Source organism: Gymnogyps californianus, chromosome 3 (assembly GCF_018139145.2).
Source record: "Gymnogyps californianus isolate 813 chromosome 3, ASM1813914v2, whole genome shotgun sequence".
Classification (NCBI taxonomy): Eukaryota; Metazoa; Chordata; class Aves; order Accipitriformes; family Cathartidae; genus Gymnogyps; species Gymnogyps californianus.
In genome coordinates, this window is record NC_059473.1 from 52,893,235 (window position 1) to 52,913,752 (window position 20,518).

Genomic DNA, 20,518 nt, shown 5'->3' on the forward strand with positions numbered 1-20,518 from the left:
ATTTTGTGATAGATGGCTCTTTCCTTTGCAGCCAAACAGGCAAAAAGTTAATGGCGAAGTGTCGAATGCTTATCCAGGAGAATCAAGAGCTTGGAAGGCAGCTGTCCCAAGGACGTATTGCACAGCTTGAGGCAGAGTTGGCTTTACAGAAGAAATATAGTGAGGAACTTAAAAGCAGTCAGGATGGTAAGGGATTTTTTTAAGAAAATGGAAGTTGCCTTGCACTTCTGCTAGTTTAATTTCCTGATGATACACATACTGTAAAACCATCTTTGCCAGAATGAAAGGGCAGTATTGAGTAAAATATGACAATTCTAAGTCTTCACTGGTAGTCTTAATTTAAAAAAAAAAAAAAAACAACCAAAAAAGTTTAACTTTGGGGGACTGGTGGGATATGCTGCTCCAGTAATGCAGTGTTTGAATTTGAATTTGCCAGATTTTGTACTGTAGGTCTTGCTATTTAATAGGGAATGTTTAGACTGCACACATTATTGGTGAATTGGTAAGATGAAAGCTGTTAACGTTGCATGAAGCTAAGCATGCACTGAGAACAGAATGCTTCTTTTTAACTCTGACTCATTTTGAAATTATTTTTAAAAAAATCAACTTTTTAACAATGCCTAAGAAAAATAGATTTTTTTTTTTTGCACTTGGGTAACTCATGACCTAAAATATCTCATTATTGTGTTCACAGTCCAAATTTTACAGCATTGTAAATGTAAATTGAAATTACATATAAACTCTGACCTCTTGCATAATTTAAATGGAGGGGTAAATGCAAATTTAAAAAAAATCTTCAGTTGAGAGTTCTGCATAGAATCAGTGGTTTTTTGGTAGAATGTTACCAAGTAGGTTATCTGATTATTCCAATAAGTCTTGGGACATGAGCTATTTAGACATCACATAAACCTGGATATGCTTTTGGTTTACAACTGAAGTCTGTAAGATAGCATAGACTTGATTTGGCATTATCTAAGCCTGACATACCCTGTATTTTTAAGGATAGATTTTCGCCCTGCCCATAGGATCATATTTTTGAGAAAGCAGCAGTATAAAATAATATATAACTAGAATTCTTAAGGTAAATGATTCTTTCTGTAATGACATGTTGTTGAAATAGTTACCCTTTTGCTTCTTAACTACTATTTAGATAATACACTTCATCTAAATTTATAAAGTTCATAATTGAAGCAAGTGTAGACATTCTTTAAAGATTTCTGCTCTTGAATGCAGTAAAGTGAGCTCCAGAACTAAGATGTGTTCTTTAGCCCCTACTGCTTCTTCCCCGTATGAACAGACGATGATAATCCTGCAATAGCAGTTTTCCTAATGATTTTTTTTCCATAGCAGCAAGAACACTTTATGAATTTTTATAATAATAAGCAGTTTGCTTTTTATTTGCTCCATCATATCAATGGTGCAGTTGAATTGAAGACTAAGGGAATCAGTGTTTCTTTTACTGTTTTCAGGTCAAATTTGTTTTGCTCCAAGATGCAGTCCTAATTGTAAAATCTTTTTTTCTTGGTACATGAGTACTAAAACACTCTGTGGAATTAGTTAACAGTTTTGTTGGTAAGAAAGTATGTTAGTGTTCTGTTATGCAGGATTTAAAGGATTAAAAACAGTAAGAGCTGAAACTTCCATGAAATGTGACTAAAATCTTTTTTTTGTTACTGAATAGGCTTTTTTAATTCTTCAGATCTGTTATATACAGATGTGGTTCAGGGTCACTTTTACAGTGTTTTTGCTAAGGTTTTATACTTGAGTAAAAGTAGATACACGAGGATTGACTTGCAAAATATTAATTGCTGGAATTGAGCTGTTTTCCAAATATCCTCACTTCTTGCCCAGAAATTAATTTCTCCTCATATATTCTGAGTAGCAGTATAAAAAGCGTGTAGATGATAGTTCAGCATTTCCTCCTTCAGAGGCAGAGTATCAAAACCAGTGCATACCTGATGGCTGAAAAACAGCCTGTTGAAAAGTTTCAGCATAAAATGTTGAGTTACAGGATTTTAAATTTTTTTGTCTGAGATTCAAGCTGTATATGGGCTATTAAGTATTTGCAACAAATGTGTTTTCTTTATATAGAATTGAATGACTTCATCATCCAGCTTGATGAGGAGGTAGAGGGTATGCAGAGTACCATTCTAGTTCTTCAGCAGCAGTTGAAGGAGACTCGCCAGCAGTTGGCGCAGTACCAGCAGCAGCAGTCCCAGGCCTCCAACCCAGGTACCAGCAGGACTCCATCTTCTGAGCCTACAGACCAGGGAGAGGCTGTGGGTAAAGACTGCAGCCGTCTGGCAAACGGACCAAGCAATGGTAGCTCCTCCCATCAGCGGACGTCTGGGCCTGGATTTTATAGGGAGGGTAGCAGCACAGAAGATGACTTCCCAGCTTCTCCAGGGAATGGTAATAAGCTGTCCAACCACTCTGAAGATAGAACTGGTAGAGGAAGTGGTAGCTACATAAACCAACTCAGTACTGGGTATGAAAGTGTAGACTCTCCCACTGGCAGTGAAAACTCTCTCACTCACCACTCAAATGACACAGACTCCAATCATGATCCTCAAGAGGAGAAAACAGTGAGCATGAAAGGTAACAGAACTGTGGGTTCTCGTCATGTCCAGAATGGTTTGGACTCCAGTGTAAATGTGCAGGGTTCAGTTTTGTAACATTTTTCTGCAACATTTTTATACAGTGTCATTTAAATTGGGAGAGGATACTGTCCAGAAGCCGTTTAAATTAGTGCATACTTGTCACAATTTTGCCTTTTTGTGGGTTTCTTTTTGCTTCAATACCTCTGCCACTTTGGAAATTTTAACAGTTAATTACGTTGAATGTTGCTAAAAGGACGTTTGTGTAGCTCAAGTTATTTTTATATGAGTTAATGTGAAGTTGAAATGGAAATTATTTCCATAAAGTATAACATAAATGATGTCTGTACAAATCTGTGTATATCTAGAACCTGTGCTGTGTAAGGGCATTCTTACTCATACTGTTATACTTACACCACCTTCAAGATTTGTCATAATAGCTGTGGGTTTGACTGCCAAGTTTGCCCAGTACAGTAGTTTTATCACTAAAAGATGGACTTACTGAAGGAGTCCTGTAGTAGTTTCAGTGTTAATTACAGTTTTTCCCACCATACATCTGTGCATTTTCTCCTTAGGTGACCGAATGTTTATGAATTGTGTGCATAGTTACTCAGTTTTTAAGAACTGTTGTATCCTGTTTATGCATATTGCTCTGTGACTCCAATATTATCTTACCTGTACTGACCAAACCTAAATAAAAACTTTTAATAATGTAATTTCCTCATTGTTCTGCATTGGCTTACATGGCTTATTTGTATGCAGTGTATTTACAGTACTTTTTTTATTGAATTTGTTCCTGTGTCAATCCTATCTGATACAGCTTATGCCAAATACCTGAAGTTACAGGTGTGTACTATCATACTAATTTCAGGCCAGCCTGATAGTGCTTATTCTACAGCTTTTTTCCTTATTGGCAGATAAGGGGGGGGGGGGAGGAAAAGAGGAGAAAGTTAATAAAGTAAACCTTAGAATTGGAACCTGGCTTTTGTAAAGATTAAAACCCCCTAAAAATCTAGAAGTATCCAATAGGTAAATATACAAATTAAACTACAAAACTTTAAGGAGTTAGTAATTCAGCCTCTTAAACCAGATGTAACTCCTGTTGGTTTTAAATGCCTACCTGAGGGAACTGATGACTTAACAGGTGCAGAGAATGAAAAATTACCTTTAAGCATACTTTTATTGTTGAGTAGCAATGTGTTATGAATTTCTCAGAACCTGAATTTGTGGTGGTTATTTTCTATCCACTAGTTTAGTGATGGTAGCACATAAGCAAGGAGATGAAAAAGCACTGGCCTTTAAGCACTGTTCAAAGGGAAAATAAAAGTACTTAGCAGTATACTTTTGGGTAGACTTAAGTCCAGTTTCAACATTTTTCTACCTGCGAATCTTGTCTAACAAAATTATCTTACATGTAGCCACTAGAACAATAGTAAATAGCTTATAGCTTTGCAATTCACTGTGGAAACAGTGAGATTCTTGTTGTTTGAAAGCAGTATTTCTCCAAAGTTCTAGGACATACCTGAATTTGTTTCAGATTTACACAGTCATAATAAATTCCTAGATTACAGAACGGTTTCTGTGGTGCCATTTTTAAGTGGCATATGAGAACTAGCATCTGCACTAGTATTGTCCAAGACAAATGGATGTAATTAAAATACTACTAGCTGCTGTCATCTGTTAGAGACATGCTAGTCCATGTACCACTGCTGTTTTAATTTCATAAGGTTCACTTAAATGTATTAAAACCACTTCGTAGTTGTCACCGGAAGCGTAAATGCCATCGGTGATACCTGGTTGTTTTTTGAACATTACTTTAGTCGTCATTGCCTGAAAAATAGCAGTTACTAGTTGAATGCATGAAAGGGAAGTGACAAGTATCTATACAAAAAAGTACCAGCATCTGGCACCCGAAGTAATTTGTACTTTACAAAAATTGCTGATGGTGATTTAGATGTGTAGTTGCTGGTGATTTATATTTGGTCTTAGTATTGTATTGCTTGATTGTCCATAGCGTGTGTATATGTACATCCCGGATCCTGTATATGGTAGAATATAATATTTGTAAGAAGCTTAAAATGCTGGTAAAAGATTATGACAATGGCTTTATCTGATAATATAGATGGTAAAAAGTCTTGTGGGGAAATCTGTGGTCATGGTTCAAATCTCAGTCTGAAATACGAAAGCAACTCATGCCAAGAAAATGGTAGACATCTTTTCATCTACTACAAGGAATTAGAAGGATGTAAAATACCTTTGTAGTTGCAGTAATTGCTATTAATTGTGCTAAGGTAAAAAAAAAATGCATAGCTTTCAGGTGGTGACAGCTTGTTACTTAAATCTGTCAGTTACTATGGGACATTTGTGTCTTAAAACCTCATATAGAGATTTTAATTTTCTCAAGAGTGTGTGGGACTTAATTTTTAAATAGTAAAAAATTAAAGCTTAGCTAAAGAGCTAAAAAAAAATTAGAAATACAAATTATACCCTCAGACTAGAAGTTAAGCAAGGTAAGCCATTCCCCTTGTCATTCTCTGCTTTGAGGGTATCTTCTAAATAAGCAGGCTGGGATGTTTTATTTGTTTGATTTCCACCCCCAAATGAAAGCAACCCAGCAACTGCACCAGTTAATAACTTGGTTTCATGGAACACTTACTGCAAAGCATTAGTGAATTGCAGTATAATAATACATATAGAAATGCAAAAACCTGTAATATTCATGTTCTTGTCTGGCTGTCAATGCCTATATTATGACATTTAATAATCCTGAATGTAGTTGGTTCATTTTAACAAAAGATGAAATGTTATTGATCACCAATAAATGCAACATATTCCTCTCTAAAATTAGATACTGCCTGAATCTTGCTGTATATATTTTCAGCATTCAGGGTGAAATCTTGTTTCCAAACCTCCCATTGATTTCGGACAATTCACCTTTTATCGTATCTATTGATAAAGCAGTTCTTTTCACCGCTCGGATTTCCAGAGAGTACCGCAGGCTGATAGGTGAAACTAAATTAATGTGGTTTTCTAGGGTCTGTCAAGAAGCAGGGGGATGGACACACACTACTGTCCTGTGCCTCACAGTGGGCTGAGATGCCCTGTCTGGGTCTCTCCAGGTGGATTTCCTGGCAATTTCCAAGATAAGGTAATTTATTTTCAACAAGGTTGTTCAGACCTAACCCCCACTGAATTTTTGTAACTTGTGTTTTTATGGTTTGGTAAGCGTGGGTTCTGTAAGATCTTAGAATATACATGTTTATTGAAAACGACAAAAACCAAAAGATTGAGGGTTTTGTGGTCGCAGAGATGATTTCCATACAACTCAAATTTTACCTAATGTTTGTCTTGTCTGCAGAGTGCCTCCTAACTCTGAGGGAAGAGTTCTCACTGACCTTTCTGGAGAACCAATTTTTAAGGGTCTTTGAACTCATTTGCACTAACTATACTAATTATTTTAGCTGATGGGGTTAAGGTACCCGAATGAAGGATTTTCATCAGCACTAAAGGCCATTGAATTGCTACCAAGAGGAAAACAGATGCTGGGAAACAAGATGCACACAAAAAATGAGGAAAAGAACAGAAATGAACCAAAAAAGGTAAGTCATAGACAAAATAGCTGAAAAGGTATTTGTAAGCGCTGCTGGTCCTGTCAGTAAACTGACAGAAGCATGTCTTTGCCAGGCAGGTTTTCAGAGCTTAATACAGGTGTCTTGTGCTGCTGTATCCTCTCTGGTGCCCAACAGCCGTACAACACGGAGAAGCTCCTGGCAGGCATTTTTCTGCTTGGTAGAGACTCCTCTTAAGCTAGTCCTCCTCCTCAGCGGTGCTTCACCTCGGCTTGCAGTACTGACGGCCTGAGTTTTAAGATAACGGCTCTCTACAACGGTTCTGTTGATGGCACTGTGCTACGCAGATTGTTAAAAAAAAATGGTGGTATTCTCAATTTGCAGAAATAGGATGGCTACAGCACTGCGTCAACTGCCACTCGGCGAAGCTCAGCCCCCTCAGCTGCCCGCCCTCGGCGCCGCCCGCCCCGTCGCCGGCCCCAGCGGGGGCCGGCGACGGGGCGGGCGGCGCCGAGGGCGGGCGAAGACGCGGTTGCGCCAAGACGCGGTTGCGCCGTCGGTGTAGCGCCCGGCCGCGAGAGAGCCGCCATGTTGTACCGCTTTGCCTCGGCGGGCAGGTGAGAGCTGTGCTGCGGAGGGGTGGGGGAGCGTAATGTCGGTTAGAGCCCCGCAGCGTGAGGCGGCCGGCCGGACCGCCCTCGCCCTCCGCGGCTGAGAGGTGGGCAGGAGGGGAGGAGGAGGCGGCGGTGGGGTCGCCCCCTCCTCGCCCCTCAGCGGCTCCTCGCCATTTCGGGAGGAGGGAGGTCGCGCTGCTGCCGACTGCCCCGCAGGGCTCGGCGCCGGCCCGGGCAGCAGCGCGGCCGAGGGACTGCTGGCGGTTGTGCTTTCACCCTCCCAGGTTCTGCCCTTGTCCTCCGCCGAGGGGCTTTCGTCGTCTGGTACGGTGCTGCCAGATCCTCTCGTCGTTGCTAGCCAGGGTCGCCGCACTCAGCCGCTCTTCAGGGCCCCGAGGGTTTTGCTCTTGGTTTGTCCCTGGTTTATGCCAAGGTCACTAGCGAAACGTAAAAGGGCCTCAGCGGTTGACCTGGCCCAGCAGTTCTCCTTTCATCGTGGTTGTTGTCATGTCTGTTGTCATGTACCTCACAAGTGTGAGGTATTAAAATGGGGAAGGGTAGCCAGAACCTGCATGGTTTTCTGTGCTGGACATCGCGGCTGCCCTGTCATCACACGGCGTGTGGTTTTCTGGTACCCACCATAGGGACAGGGAAGCACGTGTGTTGGCGTTAATGCTAGAGAGGTTCAGTCCTGGGAACCCGGTGGCTGCGTGGGTTTTTCAGTCTTTTTACTTCCCAGTACAGGGTCCTTGTGGATAGTGAGGGAAGGACACTTCAGGGACATGTTGTCTTCTGTTTTTAATCAATAAAGATTAGGTGAAACTTTGAATGTCAGCATGTTACTGCTGGCTTTCCATTCCTATCCCCACCTTGCCTTGCCTGCATGTGTGGGAGGGCATGTGACTCTGCAGTGGCTTGGGGGGCTCAGTTTGAGAAGTGGCAGCTTTACATTGTGAAGCCCTGTATCTGTGACTTTTTAATGTGAATTCATCTTTGCAACTAAGCTACAGAGTGTGCTTGCTTTGAGCTCTTGAAAAATGGAAATTTGACTTCTTTACCTAAGATATCACCCTGTGTACTTAAAGCAGCTGATTGTAACAGTCATGGTTTCAGTCTGCTTCAGTGGTAAAGCCCAAGTACTGAATAAGACTACTTCCTTCTGTGTTTTCTCTTCTAGAAGCAGTGCCAAGTCGATAGCACCATTGGGATGCTTGATCTCTAGGCAAAAGCACACTCTTCCTGACTTGCCATATGACTATGGTGCTCTGGAACCTCATATTAATGCAGAGATCATGCAGCTGCACCACAGCAAACATCATGCCACCTACGTGAACAACCTGAATGTTGCGGAGGAGAAATACAAAGAGGCACTGGCAAAAGGTTTGTATATCCACAGTCAACGGATGAGATGGAAGCTTGTTGACATAGATGATATAGGAGAAAAAAAATGGATAGCCCTTCTTTCTAGGGGAAATAGTTTCTTTTAAAAGTTTTGGATTATGTAATTCAAGCTTTTTTTTTTTTTTAATAAAGTGAAATATTTTTAGGAACAAGCTTTCATTGTAAGCTTCAGTAGTGCTGATAATTGGAAACTAGATGTAACTAAAAAGCATGAATTCTGTTCTCTGTAGTACTGTAAAACTAGAAGAAAATTAATTGATTGTTGTGTATTTAGTCCATGTTTACATTAGTAACTTGAACCAAAGACTGAGTCAATAGGAAATTGCAGTCATTTTACTAAACAAATACTTTGTAATGAAAGGTTAGTAACAAACTTATATAAAGTAAAATTTGTGCACCTTGATGGTTTTCACATCAGATGCTCTGCTGATTCTTGTGAAATGATCTTAGTCGCCTACAAATAGAGGTAAGACAAATGTGCAGTTAACGTATACAACACCCAGTGAAGAGATCTGAATTTGGGCGTCAGTTATGCCACTGGGTCACATTAAGGGGTCATGTAGGTCTCGTGCCAGTGTGAGACACTAAAATATGCAGCAAGCCATCATGGAATTTTTTGTTAAGATCTCAAATTGAATCTTGAGATACGCTGACTTCTATGAAAACTTTACAGTTGTAGCAGGGTTGCACTGAAACATGTGAAATGCTTTTTTTCAAATCTTCTTTCAGTTGGACTGATGAAAATGTGTGAAATAACATGTATATCTTTTTAAGAAGGTGGAATATTTTCCTCTAAGAAGTGATAACTGTATAGACTCACTTCTGTCTGATTGCTAGGTGGCTTCATAGTGTAATTTAACTGCTTGGGCTTGGATGAAAGTGAGAATTGTCAATATCTGAGTAAACTTGAACCCTGTATCCCTTGCTAATTGCCAATGTGCTTGAACAGAGAATGTTGGTTACCTGTGAAAGTTTAGAGATTTTTCAAGTGCCTAAGTAAGCCTAAAAATAACTTGTGCAGTCTAAATTAATGAAGTAATTAAATTCGATTAAGAATCAGGCAATCAAGATTGGCTGGTGCCTTGTCCTCCCAGTGATGGATCCAGGGAAGTTGTATTCTGGAGATTTAATTAGTGCAAACACAATTGAGGAGAGAACCTGAACTAGAAGAGAACAGTGTTATCTGCTGCGGCTGTTACTAATGCTGTTTAATGACCAAGGCTTCAGCCACTAGTGGAGGCAGAATTTCTGGTTAGCAGAAACATCTGCAGTGTTGTGGATCCTTTGAGGTGTTTTTTAAAAATACTATCCTTTGGTAGCGTCTCATTGCTTGCTGTTGGAAGTGGTCTATCTAGAGTTAGAGGTTAATCTTTCTTTAAGGATTTTGCAGGCATTATTTTGCAAATGGATAATGTATTGGAGGTGGTCATGCGCACCAAAGCAGACGAATACTTACTTGAGATATTTGTGAGTGTGTGTTTTGGTTTGGTTTGATTTTTTTTCCCCCCTAATTGGTATTCCGGTGTACTGTGTGTAGTATTTTGACCCGCATTAGAAAAACTTCTGTTGTTGTTTAACCCCAGTCAGCAACTAAGCACCACACAGCCGCTTCCCCCTCCCCCTCCCAGTAGGGTGAGGAGGAGGAAAGGGAAAAAAAAGTAAAACTCGTGGGTTGAGGTAAGAACAGTTTAATAACTAAAGTAAAATATAATACTAACAATAGTAATAATGAAATATAATAATAATAATAATAATAGTAATGAAAAGGAATATAACAAACAAAGGGGGGGAGGAAAAAACCAAGTGATGCACAATACAATTGCTCACCACCCGCTGACCAATGCCAGAGCCGCGATCCGCGCCTCCCGGCCAACTCCACCCTGTTTATATACTGGGCATGATGTTCCATGGTATGGAATACCCCTTTGGCTAGTTCAGGTCAGCTGCCCCAGCTATGCTCCCTCCCAGCTTCTTGCACACCTGCTTGCTGGCAGAGCATGGAAAACTGAAAAATCCTTGGCTTAAGACAAGCACTACTTAGCAACAACTAAAACATCAGAGTGTTATCAGCAGTATTCTCACACTAAATCCAAAACCCAGCACTGTACCAGCTACTAAGAAGAGAGTTAACTCTGTCCCAGCCGAAACCAGGACAACTTCTAAGACCAGGCTTTAGGAAAGGGCAAAGTCTGAACTGCTACCTCATTCTCTCAGTATTGTCATTCTTTTTCCATACTTAAAAACTGAGCATGATCAAAAATCTTTCTGTGCTGCATTTCAGTGTTGGGTTACATAGCATGTCAGATCACTATCTAATGTCTCTTCTGGATAACAGAACCTTGTCAATGGCTTTTGTTCAGCAATAGAAAGTAAAATATTATCTTTGGATTATCTTTAACATGCTCTTCACCTATCTATATCTGCTTAGAAAACTCAAATAAAAGCTGTCCTGAGTTGAGTCCTGTTGGCTTATGTTGTGAGGTCATTTGAAAATGAGTATGCACTTCTGTGATAGGGTGCAGCACAGGACTTCATTTGTTTCAGCATAAGCTGTTTCTGACTACTGGTCCATCAAAATGTGCAAGATTTGCTAATTGAAAGATATAAACTTGAAACTTATTTTCAGTGCAAACTTGTGCCTACCACAATTTTCCTTGCTCTTTTCTGACTATCTTGTGACTTGTGGTGCTTTACTTAAGTAGTCTTACAAGGAAACAAATGGCTCTTGGTAGACTGAGAAACTGAGCTGACTAGTCTCTTGCACACCTTTAAGCTGCCTGTCTTGGTTTACTGAATTGTCCGCTGTGGCTGTGTTGAGGAGTGTGATAAGCTGGAGCAAAGGCTGGGGACTCTGTATACAAATAAATTCCAAGGTACTTTCGCTGTAACTTAAGGGCAAGTTACTTTTTTTTCCATTGTCTTTTCCAGTGCAAAGTTCAGCAGGACTGATCTGACAGCACCGCAAATACTGTGTTTTAAGGACAATGGTCAAGCACCATCTCTGGTTCCTAGAGGTCCTGAGGAATAGGTTCCTCTGAGGAATGGTGGAATAAAGAGTGATGAGGACATTAAGGACATTCTGGGTTATTTTTGGATTTCTGGCTTGTGATATGCTGTGTGCTCTGGATGAACTTAAAAGTGTCATTAAGGCACGCAAAATTCAAGGAAAATGTCCCGAAGATGCCATTTGAGTGGGTATCAGAGATGTCTCATCCTTGATACCTGAATTGAGCAGATAGTGTTTTTAGTAACTGCATTGGATGCTTTGTTCCAGTCCTGTACCCGTCTGTAGTTTCTGAAGGGTATGAGGAGATGCTGAGAACATGGAATCCTGTATTAAAACCTTAGTAATAGGTGTGCTACTGCTTTGTTGCTTGCCTTCCTGTCTCTGTTAAGACGACTTATTTATTGCTATAGGAAGATTTCTACCACTCATTCCTGAGGGAGTGAAGGAAACAGTTGCCCCCACTGATTTGTTATTAGAGAATGTATTGGAGTGGTGGAAAAAGCTTCAAAAACCTTTGAAATGTTTCAGTTCTTTTAAAAGCCAAAATAGCATTCAAAACACTTGTGTTGAAGTGGTGCAACACCATTTAGAGGCACAAGGCACCAGTGAATTCTTTAAGGAATATGACGTTTTGGAGAGGGAGGAAGTACAAGGCTGGCTGATCTTGATTTCAGATGCAGGGTTCTGCTGTGTGGAGTAAAATGATCTGGGTCACTATCTCTTCCTGCAAAGTACCTCCCTCCAAAAAAACCAAACCAAAACAAAAAATAGGAGGGAGGAGAACATTTTATTGGTGTATGTGCTCACTGTACTCGGTGAGCTTTCTCTCACGAAAAAGAGAAAGTGAACTTTCTCTCACGCACAAACTGTGTGCCCTGTAAATTGTTTAAGAAATTTAAAAATTCTTAGTTTGCAAATGAGTGAGCTAATGGGTGAACAATGTTCTTGTCTTGTAGTGGTAATACTGAGCAATTTACAAGTGCTGGGTCCTTAAAGTGTTCTGGCTGTACTAGTTGCTTTATTCTGCTGTAGAATCACAGTAGATCTTATATGTGTGGTATGGGTTGCCTGATAGTTGCAATATTGCCAGGTCACATATCATTACAGCATAAGAAAAGGTCAAAGATAAAGAAATCTTTATTGTAGTTTGTCAGTGACTATCTAAAATATGGATAACAGTCATAAACCTTATGTTTTCCATAGACGTGTTACAGGCTAGTAAGACTTGAAAGATTTTGGAGATTGATGGAGGCCTAGTGGCCACTTAGTGACTACAGTGGTGATGACGATGTTTTTGTTTATGTATTTTTGTCTTCTGCATCCTTAGGTGATGTTACAGCTCAGGTGTCACTTCAGCCTGCACTGAAGTTCAATGGTGGGGGTCATATCAATCACACCATCTTCTGGACAAACCTTGCTCCTAATGGAGGAGGAGAGCCTAAAGGTTAGTGCTTGTTACAATGGTTTATTGCATCAGTTTTAATTGACCAGTAGAACTGACGATCTTTTCTCTCTTTGAAAGAGTCTAAAGGATCTTTATTTTTCAGAGTTAATTTGCCTTTCTATATGACAGTTATGACAATTCTGAGGAATTCAGGGTTTTTGGATGCAAGCCAAGAATATAAAAAGCTAGCCATGCGCTAAGTATTTTTAATTTCTAAAGCTAATTATGTGTACATTGCAAAATACTTGGCTATTGCTGTATATTGTCGTTTCCATCTTCATAAGAGAAAATAGTTGTACAAAGCTATGCTAATTAAGTTGCCATACGTACTTGGTTCACAGAAAGGGAAGAAATGTGCTGCAGACACTCAACCTAGTGGCTGGGTTTATGCTCCAATTTGAATAAGGATAGTTTAGCAATTAAAGCCTGAAGGAAGAAAGCCCCTTTGGGAGGACAGAGTAGTGATTATCCACAAGTGACCTGCAATTAAAGGTAAAGGCCCTATAATACAGATCTCACAAAACTGCTGTGATAAACTTGAGGGTTTTTGAATGAGGTTTATATGCCTGTCTGTAAATTGGTACAAGTGCTTTGTACACTCCACCTGAAGGTGGAAGGAATGAAGAATTCTCCAGCATTGCACTGTATGAAGTATTCTTATACATGCTAATTAGAAAGCTAATTAGAAAGGAGCGTAGACACCTTCAGGTTTTGAGCAAACACTTAAGTATCTGAAAACCACAAGTGGGCTAGGGTGTAGGGGAAAGGAAGTAGTTTGACAGTGCATTGTTACGCTGAACAATTCTAGTTTCTGTTCCCGTTGCCCCAGCACAGATTAGCTTAATAATAATAAAGAAGGGATCTAATCACAGAGCCTACTTATCCATATCAAATAGACTAAACTGTAGAAGCAGATGTAAATCTAAAATCTGAGGGAAGTGGTTAAATACCTCTTACTATGTGTAGGTTCATTATACTGATATTAAAGATGTCCAAATATTTCTTTGTACTAAGACAAAGAAATCACAGCCATATAGTGTTGTCCTTTTAGATACGCAAACTAGCTCCTTACCTTCTTTCCTACTCCTCTGTGGTGTTCCCTTTCCTTTTAGACAAGAATGTCAACTCAGCTCCTGAATATCCAGTTGATAGCACCCTGACTGTGTCTTTGAGGACAGCATGTTTGACTACTGCACTAATTTCTTTCCAGTCTGCTTGCCCTTAAGCAGGTTGGGACAGAACTGTTAATTAATGATGCAACTACTCTGTTTGTCTAGACACTTCCTTCCCACAGAGCCCAAATGCTTCTGCTCCTCTTTGCTTCTATTTCCAGGTGATATCTGGAGATTGAAAGATTTTAAGTACCTGAAGTTCTGTGATCTCTGTGCTTTTTTTAAAGGAGAATTGATGGAAGCCATCAAGCGTGACTTTGGTTCCTTCGCAAACTTCAAGGAGAAACTGACAGCCGTATCAGTTGGTGTTCAAGGATCAGGCTGGGGGTGGCTTGGCTATAACAAAGAGCAGGGCCGCCTACAAATAGCAGCTTGTGCAAATCAAGACCCTTTGCAAGGAACAACAGGTCAGGTTTCTTCACTCTGCTTCTCTTTGTAGATTTCATAGGCAAGTGTATGAGATCTGAAAAGGGGTTTGGAAAACTGCTGAGAAGAAATTGCTGGATAAGTAGGGTTGGAAAACCGAATGTCACTACTAGCAGAAGTGAAAAACAGTTGCAGTTTTTAAAACGGCATTTGTTAAAGCAGGACTTAAACCTGTGAAGAGCAGTAGGGTTTAAAGTCTGTCTAGTCCAAGGGGAAATAGATGGGGCATATTGTGAAAGCACTCTCTCTTAGACAGTAGTTTTAGTTTAGGCTTCTTTGGATTATTTTTGAGTAACTGGAGTAGCTTGCCTGTATCGAGGAAGATTAAGCCTCCTGCCTTTAGATTGTTTTCTCTGGCAGAGGGGCTATTCATAGAACTGTCAGTGTAGGCCAGACAACAGGAGAGGGGAAGGTGTACGTAGTAACTCTTGTTACTATGTAGGCTGGATTTAAAATGGAAGGCTTATAATCTGCTTCTTTAATATTGGTAAAGAGTAATGAGTGTCAATTAAATCAGCCTTGGATGTGGATAAATCTTACAGCTAGGCAAGCAGCGTAATACTGGCAATGATCACTTTTGAAGATATTTTGACTTGCTTAGAGAGACATGGAAGTGATGATGGCAGGCTGGACACCACAGAGGGAAGAGGTCATGGCCGATGAGAATCCTGCCTGCAGTGGCTGTTTATCCAAATCCTATTACAGATATCTTTAAAACATGTTCTGTAGAATTCATAGAGAATGGCAAGGAATTTCATGTATTGTCAGCAGTCTGTGTATTGCTTATCAGTAGGGGGCGGGGGGAATTTTTAGTATAGGGACATACAGCATAATGGGGGTAAATATCACCCCTCCCCCCCATGAAAACTCCCCATTAAAAATTCAGTGAGAAGGATATTTTAGCACAAAAGCAAGGAAAGTAATTAGACACTTAATGAATAACTTGTAATTAAAATATTGGAAGCAAACCGGCATGGCAAGAGACTCCATGGTGTAACTTTTCATGAAAATGCTTGCATAACTGTGCAAAAGATGTAAACCTTTCAAAAATTACTTCATCTGGTTTCAGTTATGTCTTCAAGGCAGTTCTAGAGTATTCATAGTTGTTTATCTTAATCAGCTCTTTCAGTTTATGCAGTGTGTATGTGTGGAGGGCAAACAGTTCTGCAAAATGTTGAAATAAGCACCTGTGTGCTGGAGAGCTCTTTGTCTTCCTGCAGATAAAGACTCAGAAATTGGGTACAGCTTGGGGATGTCATGTAAGACTTTACATGTAAAGCGTATTTTCATAGATTTACAAAATTTATCCCTTTTTTTTACAGGTCTCATTCCTTTGCTAGGAATCGACGTATGGGAACATGCTTATTATCTTCAGTATAAAAATGTTCGACCTGATTATTTGAAAGCCATCTGGAATGTGATCAACTGGGAAAATGTATCTTCAAGATACGCAACTTGCAAAAAGTAGAGTGGAATTCTTGCACAGACTACTAAAATGTCACCACTTCTACTCTGATACCACTCTTGTAGTAGTGCCTGTGGCTTACAAATGAATTGCTCTACTGCAGAAAACACTTCGCTCATCCAACAAAAGCATTTCATAATCAAGCAAAATGTCTGCTTGTTTAATTCTGTGAGAGGTATTTACTTAGATTTTTGAAGCTTTAAACTGTTGTGCAACAAAGGGAGACACTTTAAATAGTCCTTCCCGTTGCATACAGAAACATAAATCACCTTGCTGAAGCTTAATGAGGTAATGGATTTCCTTGTTGCACTAAAATACCTAAGTGGAAACGTGTACTAATGTTGCTATAAACAAATAAAACTCAAAAGAAGAATCTTCTATAACTGTCTGTAGGAGACTCATTTTTAGTAATAGCTGGTCCAGTTACTTGATTTAACAATGACTGGAGAAGAGAAACGCCTTTTGTAATTTGCTGTATTACAGGCTATGGAGCTTTCTTACAGATTAAAAAGAGAGGTGAAAGCAGAAATAGGCGTTGCTGTGCCTGCCTGACTTGACTGTCTTCAGTCGTCCCTACCCCTACATGAAGATCTCATGTAAGAGATCCAGGAATTGCACTGATGCACGAGCTTTTGAAGTGTTACCTTGGGCAAGAGATTACAGTACTGGGTCAGACTAAATTGTTCATATAGGAACTGAATGAGAGCATGTGATACTCATTTCATACTAGCTGTTCAAGTATATCCTAAAACATCCTTTAACTTGAGAGACTGATTACATGCATATATCAAGTATAAATTGTGTCTGTGTAGCTGTGTTCCTGAAGCAGTTATAACAAGTTAAACTTAATGCTTGAGGTGGGTACGAAGTGCTGTCTGGTGTAAAGGAGCATGCCCAAAACGTCTTGAAAAATACAAGAAATGGTTGGTGTGTTTTGGGTTTTTTTGCTAATTTTGTTGCAGGTATTTCAGAGTGGATGCTACTGGACATACATAGTACCTTGTGCATGAGTTTTCTTTGAGCTTTCTCAGTGTACACGCTCCTTTAAGTTCAGGATGGATTCTCAGGGAAACAAGGAATAGGCTTACACTACCATAGTGCTAGGCTGCTGTTTTGAAGTATCAAGTAAGATTAAGGGGAGAAGTGTTTATAAAGAAAGAAATGCCTTTCGTTAGCAGAGGCAGGGAGAGAAACTACCACCACCACAGGAACAGTCTTTAGTCACCAACCAAAGCTGTGACTGGTGAGATATCTCTGTTGCGAATGAAAGTGCGTTGTGCAAACACGGCTTATTTCACATTTAAAGTGTTTTTTATTTTTTCTACTGTGGGATACTTTTTCTCTAGGCCTAGTTCTCATCTCAGATATGCAGCTTGAGCTTCTGCTTAAGTCTGAATTGCTTCATAATCTTGTTTAAAACTTATATCATCACCCCTCGTATCTTTGGTTTGCCTCTGAGGGTGTGAGAGCAGTGATGAAGAAAAGTAAGTCTGTCCGTAATCAGTCTGGCAGCTTTTGACTTGAATTTTTAAAAAAAAAAAAAAAAAAGCAGCCTACTGAAGGGTCTGTGTTCTTGCTGCCTGCAAAATCCTCTGTAAGACTGGAGAGCTGGTAAATGAAGTCTCTGTCACAAAGTATGTTCAGCTTCTCTTCGTAAAGAGGAAGCCTGGGTCTCCATGAGTAAACACTAGCACCACATACTTGGTGTTTTTTTTTTTCCTCAATAGAAGCTTCTGGCAGAAAGACTTATACTTCCTAGGTGGCAATTCAAAACGAAATCTTTGCTGTAATTGTTTACTGGGGTGATCAGTTTATTTTGAAACCAGTCTTCCCAACTTAATGTTCCCAGCCTCTGTCCTTGAGTGTTTCCTTCTAAGCACTTCAGAATGGTTAAATTAATGCAAAATACATCATGTAGCCCACAATATTCCTGTTGCAAGGCTATTGAGGCAAATCCTTTTTAAGGACTTAATAATAGTTACAGAGTTGATTAATATTGTTGACAATTATTAGGGAGAGAAAGGAACAGTATTTACCATAACTTGTAAATCATATGTAGCTAGCTATAGATATAAAGCTTAATTTAAGCTAGTTGGGTTGGTATCTGGATTAGTAAAGGCCAATACTTAGGTTTTAGTTGTCAGACTTCAGCTTACTGAAATCCTGCAGGTCAGGTGGACTGAGTGGGGGTGAAGCAGTGGCATTTTTTTAGAGGAGGAACAGGCACTTCAGATTCGAAGAGGATCCTTTGTTTCTTACTTCCCAGAAGTACCTTCAAAGTACAGAGGGGGCATGTTGTGTTTACCATGGAGTCTGCCTGAAGATGAAGGAAATGGGGAGTCGTCTTTACTTATTCAAGACTATATGATATGGTGAAATAGCGGATAGCAGAGATCAACAAACCCTAGTGGAGTGCTCCTCCTCATAATGAGTGAATGCTGAGGCAGGGCTTTGTTGGTGAGTGCCGTAATGCATATGTCGGGCATCTTCTTGGTACTGCACGCTCTTAAAGAACAGAGAGGTAAACGTGCCTATACACTGGTGCTCTGGAAGGGAGTGCTTAAGCTATGGAGGAAGCCTGAGTTAACTCCAGGCGGTGAGGAGGTAAACCTTGGAGAGCTCCTCAAGCAGGACCAGCTCTTGCTGAGGCTTTAAAGCCAGTAGCGTGAGACCCAGCACGTGCTGGTAAGGCTCAGTTTCTGCTGTGTGCCAGGTTAAGAAGAAGCTCTGCTCATCTCCTGCTTACAGTCAGCTGGTGAGCTTACCCTGCTGCCTTGTATCCTGTCTTTAAGTCTGAATGTAGAAAGTCCAAAGCTGTATACAAACAGGAATGTTTGTGGAACAGGAAGATGAAAACTTACTACATGTTGAAGGCAAGTAGTAGGAACACTGAAGCAATGAAAATGATTTAATGCTTGTTCTGGTGGACAATTATAAAGGACAAACAAAGATTGGTTGTGTGGTTCATTTGAAGGAAGGGCTTGGTTAAACTGTTCAAACTTCTGTGAAATCTGGAAAAAGTCCTAGTGGTTCTTGTGACACTAGGAGCTGGAGTACGTGCCTGTAATTTCGCAAGTCTGCTAACAAAGCTGTCAACCGTCTGGGCAGTGAAAGTGCATAAACCTCTTACTCATCTGTGTTAGGCAGTAAACTTGGAACTGCTGTTGCTATTCAGAACTAGCACTTGGCATTACAGAAGTTGCTGTGGAGGTGGGCAGGTGCATCTCTCCCTACATGAACTGAGAAACAGGAAGGTAAATCATGACAGCCAATCTCAAATGCCCTGTCTGAACGGACAAGTCTAAGACCAGTTACTCAAAAACTAAGCTACTAATGCAGTTTGTTCTGCCCAGAGCTTCCTGGCCCTAATGGTCAAATTAGTAGCTGTGTGTGTGAAGTTGTCTCCAACCTGAACTGTGCAGGGTAACTCTCATCAACGAGCATGAAATTACTTGCAGACTTGATCTGTGTGACAGGAACCATGAGTTTTCTAACTTCAGCGCTAGCTGAATCGGTCTTTGACCTGGGCCAAACAGAAGAGTGGCAGAAGAATTGCGTTCTGACAGTCCCCATGAGCATAGCTTTTGTCAGTCCTTGCTTAACTTGTGTTGCTTATGGAGATGCCATGTATGTATACACAGTTAACTTGTGTGTAGGCCACAATATGTTAAAACAAGAACTTGGAATAATTTTCAAGAGGGGAACAAAGTGCAGTACCTAACCCAAATCTTCTTGGAAATGATTATGTATTGTGAGTCGGAAGAACAAAGTGCATCAGGGTGATCCCGTAAGCAATACTTACGGGTAGCAAAGCTGCTGCACTTAAGAGACCTTGGTTTGCAGACCACAAACATTTCAGTGGCTGAACTTCTTTTCAGAAACAGATGCAATCGGGTCTCAAAGGGCAATACACTGCTGCAAAATGCAAGTGCACATTTGTGGTTTTTTTTCTGACCTGTAAAAAGACATTTGAAGGCTAATCTGAATCGCAAAACATGTGTGTCTCATTCTGTACTAGAAAAGACTAAAGTAATTTAAGGCCAGCCAAACTGAGCTCCTGCAGTCTTTCTGCTGTCCCTCCGTGGTGGGCAGTGGGGCTGATGCTGTGGCCGGTCCCAGCGAGCTCGGAGGGTGGCGCCTTCATCCTGCTCTTGAAACAGGAGGGGTCTGTAGATGTCTTTACTGAGCAGTCAGAAATGGAAATAGATCAAAAACGCTTTTTTCCTCCGGCTTCTACTTTCCACCTCACAATTATTTATTTCACCTTTATCTAGAGCATGTATTAAAAAAAAAAAAGTAAACCCCAAACTGTCTTCAGAAAATACTGTCAGTGACTCAGCTTGTGAGCTGGTAGGCTCTTCTAGACATATTAAAACCTCTTTATTTACAGAAGACTTACTTGTCTTTTTGCATTCAAGAATTTAGTCCTCTCTAGTGTAGCAAAATAGGTTTAAAATGCTGCTGTGCCATTCTGCTAACGTTTTACATGCCTATTGCATTGACCTTGCAGAAGTTAATCATTACGCCAGTATAAAGCAAAAGAGTTGTGTTTGCAGTCATGTCTAATACCGAGCGGATAAAATACTGGTAACTTAGTAGGCTTAACCTGCCTTTTCCTTGAAGTGCTTTCTGCTTAATGATTAAAAGTAATGCCCTCAGATTTCATCATAGCTGTTACCACCCCTTTGATTCAAAAAGCAAAGCTGCTCTGGGGGTCAGTGGAAGGTGTGTATGTTACGGTATGTATGAAGCCGCTCCTGTCCCGGAGAACCAGAGCTGTGTGTTTCCCACTAGGTGGGGGTGTATATCTGCTTTACTCTGTT

General features: G+C 40.3%; 2 protein-coding genes across 4 annotated transcripts in view; both read left to right on the forward strand.

Annotated features, from left to right (window-relative positions):
* WTAP (WT1 associated protein) overlaps positions 1 to 3,321 on the forward strand; it is a 29,655-nt gene extending 26,334 nt beyond the window's left edge. Inside the window, exons 7-8 of one of the 2 annotated variants that reach the window (XM_050895114.1) lie at positions 32 to 186; positions 2,092 to 3,321. In XM_050895114.1, coding sequence (XP_050751071.1) covers positions 32 to 186; positions 2,092 to 2,675 — 739 coding nt within the window. In that variant the 3' untranslated portion in view covers positions 2,676 to 3,321. Of the gene's footprint in view, positions 1 to 31; positions 187 to 2,091 lie in introns of those variants that run through there. The other variant, XR_007766317.1, reaches the window with a different exon arrangement.
* Positions 3,322 to 6,730: 3,409 nt separating this feature from the next.
* On the forward strand, positions 6,731 to 16,445 carry SOD2 (superoxide dismutase 2). 2 transcript variants are annotated; one of them, XM_050895115.1, is made up of 5 exons: positions 6,731 to 6,783; positions 7,958 to 8,160; positions 12,516 to 12,632; positions 14,032 to 14,211; positions 15,553 to 16,445. In XM_050895115.1, the coding sequence occupies exons 1-5, from the start codon at positions 6,755 to 6,757 to the stop codon at positions 15,696 to 15,698; spliced, it is 675 nt and encodes a 224-aa protein (XP_050751072.1). In that variant the 5' UTR covers positions 6,731 to 6,754; the 3' UTR covers positions 15,699 to 16,445. The 2 variants fall into 2 exon arrangements, with proteins under 2 accessions (XP_050751072.1, XP_050751074.1); XM_050895117.1 differs by having other exon boundaries at positions 6,764 to 6,783; positions 7,961 to 8,160; positions 15,553 to 16,443.
* The last annotated feature ends 4,073 nt before the right edge of the window (positions 16,446 to 20,518 follow it).

Excerpts from the sequence above, each read along its gene's own strand:
- SOD2 (XM_050895115.1), top strand. The coding sequence starts at position 6,755 with ATGTTGTACCGCTTTGCCTCGGCGGGCAG. Across the intron at positions 8,161-12,515 it reads CAAAGAGGCACTGGCAAAAG|GTGATGTTACAGCTCAGGTG; the intron begins GTTTGTATATCC and ends CTGCATCCTTAG. Across the intron at positions 12,633-14,031 it reads TGGAGGAGGAGAGCCTAAAG|GAGAATTGATGGAAGCCATC; the intron begins GTTAGTGCTTGT and ends CTTTTTTTAAAG.